Source organism: Hemicordylus capensis, chromosome 4 (genome assembly GCF_027244095.1).
Source record: "Hemicordylus capensis ecotype Gifberg chromosome 4, rHemCap1.1.pri, whole genome shotgun sequence".
NCBI classification, from domain to species: domain Eukaryota; kingdom Metazoa; phylum Chordata; class Lepidosauria; order Squamata; family Cordylidae; genus Hemicordylus; species Hemicordylus capensis.
Window position 1 is genome coordinate 221,695,268 of NC_069660.1, and position 11,634 is coordinate 221,706,901.

An 11,634-nucleotide genomic window follows, 5' to 3' on the forward strand; every position below is an offset into this window, starting at 1 on the left:
AAAAGCCTTTTGCAAGCAAGCGGGGAAAGGGGCGGCAGGGAGGTATCCTGCCACCCCATTACTATAGTAAATACAGTGCCAGAGTTGGAAAGTGGCGGGAGGGGCAAGTAAACCCTCCCCCACCCTTAATAGAACCCCCCCACCCCAGCGCCGGACCGCAGCTCCACGGTTCCGTGCACACCCCTAACAGAGACATACTGCCCTGTCCGGTTCGGAGTACAGATCATCCACCAGGGTGACCAAGGCAGTTTTAATCCCATAACCAGGTTGAAAACTAGATTAACTTCAGTCCAGAGACTGTATCATCGAAGATGCTCTGCAGGTGAGTTACCACCATATCAAAAAAGGGAGTTTAGAAACCAGCCAGCAGTTATTATAATCAGAGGTATCAAGAGAGGTTTTTCAATATAGATCTAAAGATCACCTCTTTTAGAGAAGCCCACTTTAGTCTGCTACATGGAGAGTGTTTTTCCTGAGGAAATATTCAAATGTGCTTTTCAGGAAAAGCTTTACTACAACTAACTGAACAAAGAGGCACTTTTTAAAGTGGTGCTGCCTCTTATAAATAGCAGGGGGAGAGCAACTGGCCCTAGTTTCCTGAACTGTCACTTAAATCCCCAAGTTGCATATTTGAATACTTTGCCAAGGAAAAAACTCTCCAAGAAGGAAAAAGGGTCTAGCATTCAGAAGGTCGCATCCATAATGTTTAAAATGTTGCATAACAGTGCAAAATGAGCCTGGCTGCTGTTCCTCACAGGGGTAGTCACACATGCAATACCATCTCTGCAGCCCAAGGTGGTACAATCCAGAAAAAGGTTACTTGCACAAACCAGGCTAAGGACAGTATATGGAGACCGTTATTTGAAAGGGTTGCTTGCTTGAACTTTGCCCAGTTATACCCATTTAAAGAATAATCCATACACATCTAAAATTAAAAACTTGGGTTTATTTGAAACAAAAATAGGTAAAATTCACTGACCGACATCAAGCACAGCATTATGTGTCCATAACACTGTGTTGCGGGCCTCTAAAGGCAATGTCAGAGCAGTACAGAACAGGCAATTGTGCAACCAGTACTTCCACAATTCCCCAGTTCAGAACAGTAGGGAAAGTTGCAGATGCACTAGATGCTTGTTTTGCACAGTCCCGACACTGCTTTTGAAGGGCACAGCAGCTCTGCAGTGCAGTCCTACAGACACATAATGCTGTGCATTCTGTTGGCCTGTATTATTAATAGGTCTGCAATTTTTAAAGATCTCAGTTGCACTGGATCAGGCTTTCCATTACTGCAAGGATAAACTCTGGCTTTTTGGGGGGCTCTGGTCATCCCTCCATAATCCTTCAAAATTTCTAATCTAGCATTTGGATACATACTGCTACTACATAACCTCTGCTCACTTCAATTCTTAGGAGGTCATACCTATGGCAGGGATTTCAAACCTGTGGTCTGCCAAGAGTTGAACTACAATTCCCATCATCCCCAGCCACAATTTATTATAGCCGGAGATGATGGGAGTTGTAGTTCAGCAACATCTGGAGGACCACAGGTTGGGAACCCCTGGCCTATGGCATTTTGATTTTTTGTGTGGTTGCAACCAGAGACTATCACTGTCCTATATATATATTTATCACCTACATTATATGCTCACAAATTAACCTTGGCCAAACCACAGTTCAGATTTGTCAGTCTACACTAAATAAAAATTGTATTTGCAGTTGGACCTAAATATTTTCTCCTTACACTGCAGTGGTTTTTACTTTGTGCCAACTTCTAGTGTCTGGGTGGTGTGTGCCTAAACATTTTAACTAGTTTTGCAGGATAGTTTTCTCCACAATGCTCTTGCTAGAGAAGAAGACAGGAAAGATATACTTATGACTCTATATCCTCTCGCTCTTTTTTTCCATAAGCAGATGAACGTCAAAGGTCAAGCAGTAGTATTAATCCTATCCTCCCCATGCCACCTGCCCCATACCTTCCGGTAGTCAGTTCATCATCATTCCACCCCTTGGCACTTGCATAAGTATCAATGCTGATGCAGAGGATGTGGCCGTGCAGCTGCGATACCCCCACATATGGATAGATTGCAGGGCCCACATCAACCAGTCCCCCTTTGCATGTGACATCTCTTTGGCAGGTTCAGCTGCATGAAAGAACAGAAACTAAGCCAAAAAGCCCTCTTACAATTTTCTGATGTTTATAGAAATTGAACATCCTGTAATGCAACTGCTTAATATGCATAAAGTTGTTTACATGCAGTTTCACCAAAGCAAAACAAAACAAAAAAATCCCTTGGCATTTAAGAGATTTGTTAGTAACTATAAAACATTGTAAAGTCAGCACACCAAATATATTATGACTTTCTCTTTGTTGCTGCTACAGTGGCACAAGATATCCCATTCAGGTTGAACAGAAAATTACCAATCTTATGAATGTGGAGTGTACCAAACCACACACTGCCACAAAAAGAACAGCAGCAGTAACAGAATCTGACACATGTTTCAGACCTATTTTGTTTTGAAAAAAAGACCTATTGTGGCTGTTCATCAAGCACTTGACTAACTTTATAAGGCTCCCATCTGCTGAGTGACACATCCAATCATACTTCAGCCAGTGTGATACTAGCAAAAGCTTTCTGTCAGTGTTGATGCAAATACCACAAGCAGCTGCAATGTAATATGAATGTTAAGCGTTCAATACCACCCCTCATCATCTTTATAAAGTACAGTAGAGCCTCAATATCCACAGATCCAGCATCTGCAGATTCATGTATCTGCAGTCGGGTAATAGATATCCGACCTAAGGTAGACGCCATAAAATTCCAGCAAAACTCATGTATCTGTGGGTCAGGGTGGCCGGCAATGACCTCTAAGGTCATTTCTGACTGAACAGCAAAAACTTGCAGGGGAAAACAAAAAGATGGGCTATTTGTGGCTACAGGGGGGCATTGCTGGATCGTTGGCTGCCTGCAGATCACAGTGGGGCACTTTATTTTTCCCTTTTAACCCTTTTTTGGCATTTTGGGGCAATTTTCAGGCCAAGCCCCCACGATCACATTGCCCCAATGACTCACTAGTCACAGTTTCCATATCCGCAGTAATTGCAGAGAACGGAACCCCTGCAAATATTGAGGTCCTCCTGTATTATATTGATACAGGATAAGAGCCTGATGGTCACAGCATTCCTGCACTGATCTTGCCAAAGTGGTTATTTTTGATTCTTTGCTCCAAGAACAAGCAGCAAAGCTAGATGGAGAAGTGTTAAGCTGTTACTCCAGTCTCTGTTTTAGAATCTTTGCCAGCACAGTGGCAGGACAGCTAAGGACTGCCAATCATATGTATGCAATGCCAACTGCTTCCAGGAGTAGCATGCAGTACCAGCAGATTAAAGAATCCCTGTGTAGTCACTACAGCCTACAGAGAATTGGGCAGCTCCTTACTAAATGCCAAGTAATACTTGGAAACCGTTTAAAATTTCAAGAAAAAGGACACAATTTTTTTACTCAAATAATAAAACCTTCAGAATTTCTTACAGGTATTTAAACTCAGCTTATGTAGAAAAATAACACAACTATTATGAAAGCTAGTAAAGTAATTTTCAATAACAAAAGCTCAGTTAATTCCAGGTAAAGGGAAGCTCAGAAACAATGCTTGCAAACGTTGCTTTTGAGTAACCAAGGCTGTTGAATTTGTTACTGCTGTCACTGATAAGTGAAGGTGGGTTTTTTAGAGGGCAATAATTAAGATGAGGTTTCAAGCCAATCATTTTAAACATTGAAGTGAGGGGGAGTATTTTATTACTATTATGACCATCTAACCAGTTTTGATATTTTACTAAAACAATAGTAGTAGTAAAAAAATATTAAGGAAAAAAAACTATCAGAAAATGTTAAGAGTTGAATAAAAACCCATGAGAGGAAAACACTACTCCATAAACAAAAAAACCAAAAGAAACAAGAGGCCAACATCCAAAGCAGTGTTCCATGGGCACTCCTAACATCCAGCACCATACAGTGCTAGCCCTATACTGGTGTTCTTGCACTCCAAAACGTAGGCGTCTTTACGCTCTTGCACAAGACCACAAATACGTATTTGTTTATTTCGGCCCAAGGCCAGCAAGACCACAAATACTTTCTGCTCTAACAGCGTGCTTCCAGCGCACAGGGGAGCTGCAAAAAAGTGTATTTGATCAAAGATCACAATAAACTGAACAACAATTGTTCTTGTGCAAAAGCACTTACGCTTTGGATAGTGGGTGTACACTAGCCACTATGGCTAGTGCTGTGTAGTGGCAGACGTTAGGAGTGCTTGTGGAACAGGGCTCTGCCCAGAGCCTCAGGTATATTATATTGTACCCCACTGCCACAATGAACAGTTGCCCAAACTGAATGAGGCACTGTGTACTAATGTTCTAATGTCACAAAGAACTAAACCAATGAGACAACTGCTGAAGTAATATGCAATCTTGATTGCCTTATATTAGGAGGGGTTGTTTTTTTTAAAAAGAAACTATTTTTACAGAACCTCTGATTCGCATTTTAAGCTCAATCTGTGTTTCACATTTTTAAGTTCAGACATACTGAAGCCCAAAAGCACAGATGGCTGAAGATTCTTTATTGCCTTTAGGCACGTGTGTCTCTTTCTTCCAAAAAATGATGCAACATCAGCTTTCCACTCACAAAAAACAGACGACAGTAATTCTAGCTCCTTCTTAGTGGGATATGGCTTCTTGTGAAAATAACGTGCAAGAAACCGTTTTTGAGCTTCATTTGAGCTATGCTGGAATGGCTTTGGATTTAGTGCTAAAATATGAAGATCTTCAGTTGAGGGTTGTCCTTTTGTTTCAGTCTTATGATCAGTTTTTTGTCGTTTGGAAGGTACAAAATTCACCTCCTTTGCTGGAACTTGAGCTGTACCACTATTTATAATCAGGAATGGCTGGTCCTCATTCTTTGAATCCTCTGTAACAGCATAAAGATGATCAGATTGTTTCCTCTTTACTGAAAGAGACATAGCATCAGGCTTTTCACCATTCACAAGCAGCGGATCTTTCTCATCATCGAGTTCAAGCTGCATCTTCACAGTTGGATTACTGTCTTTGGGGGCACTCCGGCAGCGGAGCAAATGCACAGCAATAGCTGTCAGAGTCATGTTGCCAGTGTATACTCCACAACAATGGATGCACTTAAAAGCAGGAGACTTCAAAATAGTATGTAAAGTTGGCATGATATGGTGCCTCTCCTTCAAATGGATCTCATAGGCTTCTGTGCTAGTGAAAGTACCATAACAAAAGGGGCAAGTTGAGACTTTCTTATTGCCTACAATCTTTTCAGTAGCCTCAAGTTGCAATTTGATGTACAGAGGAATAACGGTCCTTGAGTTTACCCCAGCTAGTACCGCTAGATGCACTTCTCTTTCGCCAAGTTCTTCTTTTGGTGATGCTATACAGAAATCAAAGTGAGGAAACACCAGGCCACCTTCAGAATCACTCTCAAGTTGGAACCCTTTGTCATCATAATCAGCATGTAGTTTCTTCTTTCCTTTATGTACATTTTTAGTGTGATCCACAAGGCATTTTAAGTCATGGAAAGTACTGGTGCAAAACAGGCAAGCTAATCCATGTGTGAACAGGTGTTTTATAAGCTCTGCATCAGACAGGAAACATTTACAAGAAAAACACCGAACTGTCCTATCTTTTAGCCACCTTAGAAAAGGTGCAGAGGCTGCAACTTTATCAATTTCAAAAGTAACCTCTGTCCTTACTGTACTGAATTTGTGAGCTACTTCCATGTGCACTTGATAGACGTTTGATGGGAAGAGCTCACTGCAAACAGGACAGGTCTTCCACTGCTTTGCCTGTTTAAGAGCTAAACTTATTTCAGACGCAGAGAGAGATGTCTTGACAGCAGTATTGGTCAAAGAAGTCACAACCGAAGAAGGCGGCACAGTAGCAGGAGCCTGGGGCAACTGACTCACTGTACCAGACTGCATCAGCTGAACAGGTACTTGAGACGGTGCAGCAGTTGACACCCCACCACCAGGTGGCACAGGCAAAGCAACTGAAACTGGTGCAAGAGTGTACGTAGGTATCCCATTAACTTGCTTGCCAGTTGGAATTAATTGTCTAAGTATCGGTCCCGCAGCAAGTAAAGTTGTATTTTGAGAAATTCCAGGTCTGACAGACTGATTTACAGGAAGAACCCCTGGTGCAACAGGCTGATTAAACTGGAGAATCCCAGGGCCAACTGAATGGTTTACAGGGAGAACCCCTGGTGCATTAAACTGAAGAACCCCTGAAGTGATCGTCTGGGTCACTGGGAGAACCCCAGGACCATTAGAGTGATTCAAGCTGCCAACAGGCCGGTTTACAGCAAGGACCCCAGGTGCAGAAGGTCTGTTTACTGGAAGAACACTGGTCCCGATTGATGTATTTAGAGACCCAGCTGGCGGGGTCATAGGAAGAGCCCCTGACACAACTGGACTGCTCATGGTCCTAATAGATGGGTTAACAGGAAGCAGAGTAGGCCGGACAGGCCGACTGAATGAGACAACTCCTGGAGGACCGGATCTACTTATGGTCCCAGTAGGCTGGTTCAGGCAGAGGACCCCAGGCCTCACAGGCTGCTTTAGGGGAAGACGATGGGAAACAAAGACCGGTTGGGGAACTGTAGGCTGAAGCGCAACATTATTTGGACCTCCTGGGCAAGATCCAGACATAAGTGTAATACGTGACTGGGCAACCGAGGTTGGAGATGATGTATGCGTAAGGCTACTAGAGGCACTTGAAACACTCAGTGGTCCAACTGTGTTTTGAACTGCTTTTGTTGGCAACATATTTTGATTTTGACTGACTGATGAAAGTGAACGCTGAAGACAGGATGTAGTAGGAGCCGAGGTCACCGAGGCAGTGGTCGGTATCAACGGTGAAGTGGCTCCAACTGCGGAAGGCTTGGGAGCAATACTGACAATCTGCAGTGATTTTGCTTGTCCTGGTTTCTTAGGCTGTACTGAAATTACAGGCCTCAATATGTTCTCCAAGTCTTTGTGTACTTCAGATGTCAAGACATGATATATTAAAGAATCCCGGCTGTTTGCAAAAGCATTGCACTTTTTACAATAATGATCAGTAAAATTTTCTTCACTTTCATCCGGCCTCTCCTCAAAGTAAGTGCTTATTAGATTCTGAAAGTGGGTTACCAGCACATGTTTCTTTGTGTTGTAATATAACGTGTCAGTAAACTGACATTTCTGACATACGAAATTTACTACATCGCTCCGGAATTGCCTCATGCCACCACTCACATTGTAATTTTGTATTTTTTTCTTGGAGTGAAACATCCGGAGGTGTTTTCCTACTGTTTTGGAATGAGAAGCAAATGTGCATTCTGGGCAAGGAACAACTAACTCTTGGTCCATTTCATCTTCATGGCAACGGTTCAAGTGATTTTTGAAAGAATTAAGAAATTTTGTTGAGAACTTGCAGAGGCTACAGCAGTATGGATTTGTTCTGTATCTCTGCAAAAAAGAAAAAGAACAAAAAGAACAGAAGAACCATTACTTCAGCAGTTATCTACAAAACGCACATTCATGTCAGCTGTCAGAAGTACAGATGTACTGAAACTAACTATTCTCCCTCCAGCTGGATATAAGTTTCTTCAGAGATCAAAATTTACCATTTTTAGAGGGTATTTAAAAAGAAAATATCTTATGTATTCTTTTAGACCTATTCTATATCTTTGAATCAATATGAACTTTACACACCAAGGACTGTCTCAGCAGCATGTATTTAATCCATGTTTGCTTAATCAGCCTCATGCTACCCAAAGAGGAACACACACACACGGTTTATGAGCCAGCCAAGAGCCCATCCTCACTGGCAGCAGAGGGGTGGGAGGCTGTGCACGCACTTAGCTGTGCATAATCACTGTTCTGCCACCACTGCTATTATTCCAAATATACAGGTAAGGATGGGCTCTTCGCTGGCTTGCAAATCACATGTGTGTGGTCCTCTTCATGCGGCATGCAGAACGGTTATGTCAGCCACTATACCTTTTGAACTACTGCACAACATTTCTCTTGTTTGACCCCCTGGAATAGGCTGCAGTCCCAAAATACTAATATTCCAGTCATTGTGTTGGGTTGGGTCCTAACATAAATATAATTTCAAGAGCCTCAGACACAACAGAGATGCCCGTATGCAACTTGCTATCAGTAATGTAAGATGCCTCTATACAAATCCAAAGCATATGAAGAAGAAACAAAATGAAATAGAAGTTTTATGTAGCTAGAATAACTGGAGACCCAACACAATGGTTAGCATACACAGAGGCAATGATTTTTTAAAAAGGAAAACGTAGTGGCTCCAAGGAGGAGTGATGATGCACAGATAAGTGCACAGAGAGCCTCCCACACCTCTGCTGCCAGTGAGGATGGGCTCTTGGCTGGTTCGCAAACCATGTGCGTGGTTCCTCTTCGTTGGGCAGCATGCTGCATGGTAGATCAGCCAATATCAAAAGAATATAGGAAGCAGCCTTCTACCAAGTCAGATCATTGGTTCATTTAGCTCAGTATTATCTTCACAGACTGGCAGTGGCTTCTCTGAGGCTTCAGGCAGAAGTCTCTCTTGTTTACTGTTGTATACTATATCGAGGGGACATTAGCCATGCAAAAACCCATTGGAGTTTAATGTGACAAAATATGGGGCTGCCCAGAAATTTCTTATTATTCGCCTGGGGCAAACTTCTGCTTTAGGAAGCTGAAAAAAATCAACCAAGTGTCCAGTCATTTCATATTTGGTTTTGACCAATAGAAAAGCAGTCATGGGAAAATATAAGAGTTGAACAGCATGTGGGAGAAAGCAATAGTAAGCACAGAACACATGAATTCCAGTGAACAAGAAGCAACAATCCAGGCTCCTTATTCTGTGAAATCACAAGTAGTCTCACTAGTCTTTTGTTTAATCTCTTAATCACAATATTACACACACACACACACCCCAAGTCTAAGACTGCTTTGAACTTCTGTTCCAAGAACAGTAGTACATTTTACTATTTGGCAACCAGCTCTTGAAATTTAGGGGTGAAGTGTCCCCCTAAATTAATGTAGTCTGACACTTCAGAATGGGATCTGCTGTTCAAAGCACAAAAGTAAATCCCTCTAGGCACATAAAAACCCTGCACTCACTTGAACTGCACTTTGGCGCCTAGACAAGAGTTGCCTGATAAATATACATACCCTTCTTCTTGCCATAGACTCCCAAGGAGAGACATCACTCCAGGAAGTGTTGCAGAAATATTTTTCTCCAGGGTCAAAACTTTTCAGGGTCTAAGAAGAAACAGCAATTGAAAATAGTACATGAATAAAAAGATCCAGTTTTATACAGTTACTTTAAATCAACAGGTTTTTTAATGCTGAAAAGAAATAAATTCAAATTAAGATAAGATTATAAATTGGAAACCCTTGCCAGATACCATGCCATATCCTTGCTAGAGAAGGAATTAAATGTACTGTGAAGTAACACCACCAACTCCAAGCAGTATGTTCAAATTATTTTGTAAAATAAAGTCCTTTTCTTCTTAAAGTGAAATGAAAAATGCATTTGTTGGGTATTGTTCATGCTTGTTCCTTCCAATGTGTGGCTCTGGAAACTTGCAATCCCAATGCCCAGGTTCTTGCCACATGGCAAGTATGCAGTTTCCAGAACCTTCAGCATCTCAGCCAGCTTCTGCTACCTTTACATTTCTGAAACTACTATGAAGCTTACTTTCACATTTTCCATCTTTGAGCTTCGAACAATGCAGACACATTTAAAATTCCATTTCCCATGAAAATCATGTAATTGGCAAGTGATGATGAAATTCCCTTGTAGCAAAAGCCCACAGTCCCACAAGTCAGCCCCCACTATCTTGGGGGCATCCAACAAGCATCCAAGTAGGGAAGTGCATGGAACTGGTTCCATGCACTCCCAGGAGTGGGGGTTCTTCAAGGGGCAGGGGAGGCACTGCTTACCTGCCAGGCCCCACCCAGCCACTTTCCCCCCACCAGCATTTGTAAAAAGCAGGCGTGTAGGACTGCAGTGTAGGACACACGTGTGTGCCATGCACACATACATCGGCCACTTCCGTGGCAGCGCTGACCAGGGTGCAGGGAGGGACACTGCAGTCCTGCACACCTGCTTTTTACGAGAGCGCTAGCCAAGGGAGAGCAGCAGGGTGGGGGCTGGCAGGTAGGCAGCATCTCTCCTGCCCCTTAAAGAACCCCTCCCCCCCACACACACACACCAGCTCCGTCCACAGAACTGGTTCGGCACTCCTAGAATGGAGTGCCGCAAGGTTCCATCGACATCCCTACATCCCAGACCATGCTGCCCATGCAGACTGCTGCCAGTCCCCATCCCAGAAGCCTGGAGAATCTCCACTGCCCTGAAGACATGCCATTTTAGTCCGATACAGCTGGTCTAACAGCTAATTTTACTAATTAATTGTACTGGGGCAGGCCAGAGAGGCTGGAGTGGGCAGAGCTCCATGTAGGGAGCAGAGGGGCCCAGCTCTTAGCTTTCCTTTTTGCCCCTTAGGGCAAGACATGTCAATGAAGCTTGCTGCAGCCAAACAAGGTAAGGTGAAAGCAAGCGACTGCTAGAACTCCTGCCCATGTGAGCAGAAAGGCACGCTAATATAAATATTCCACAACCATTACCAACACAAGGAAAAGGGAGGAGATGGGATTAGAGTGTGATGGTTTCAGAACTCACATAACCCTGTATTGTTTTGCTGTTGGTCCTTTATCATTTTCACTTGTTGCATTAAAAAAGCAGAAATCCTCCTGTACTATGGATGCAATAAGGCCCCAGAGAACAGGGACACAAGCACTCGTTCCATGGCTCTTTCTGTCTCTTGTGGCCCCTGCTACATCCCTATTCCACCAGGAAGTGTGTCACAGCCACATAATTAACATCTAGGCTGTACCAAATTTAACAGGCAACAAATAAAGTTGTGACATACCCAACCATTCAGTATTTCTTTTCTGGGGCTGTTTCCCCTTCCAACCAGACAATATTTAAGAATTGGTCAAATGCAGTCCAAGTATTGTGTTAACTCAAGCCTAGACAGCGAAATTGGTATTAATATCTCCAAGTATCATCCAGTAGCCAACCATGTGCTCCAAAAGACAGTGAGATGTCTGCTTCAATTATAATCCAAATTTTGTTAACTTTTCAGCTGCACTGCCTCCATTAATGTACCTAATGCTGGTTTGTTTGAATATGAGTTTTTGCCATTCCAGGCATATTTATGTCTAAAGGCCTACCATATTTTACCATCCTCTTGCCTTATAAAAGCTGGAAGAAGTTATACATTCTGTAAATACTGTTTCTTAATAAACCAAAGCAGAATATTGGCATCCCCTGCCTCCTTTTGAGTAAGCCAAAGCTTTAATTGGTTCATGCTCATTTGAGGGGGGCGGGGGAGAAAAGAGACCCGAAATGAATCATACTCTAGACAAGTAACGTTGCACAAGAGATAATTTAATAGCCAAGCTGAATGGTGCAGAAAAGTGAAACGTAAGTGTTCTAAAAACATAAATAACTGATTTCAGTTTGCACCACCACTCCATTTAATCTCACCCCATACAAAACATTCA

At 42.7% G+C, this 11,634-nt stretch overlaps 1 protein-coding gene across 6 annotated transcripts in view; it reads right to left on the reverse strand.

Annotated features, from left to right (window-relative positions):
• Positions 1-2,174: 2,174 nt before the first annotated feature.
• Positions 2,175-11,634, reverse strand: part of ADNP2 (ADNP homeobox 2) — a 35,250-nt gene continuing 25,790 nt past the window's right edge. For all 6 annotated transcript variants that reach the window (XM_053243217.1, XM_053243216.1, XM_053243220.1 and 3 more), the window contains 2 exons: positions 9,232-9,321; positions 2,175-7,512 (listed from right to left, as the gene is read on the reverse strand). In XM_053243217.1, the coding sequence (XP_053099192.1) occupies positions 4,513-7,512; positions 9,232-9,321 (3,090 nt within the window). In that variant the 3' untranslated portion in view covers positions 2,175-4,512. The remainder of the gene's footprint in view (positions 7,513-9,231; positions 9,322-11,634) is intronic.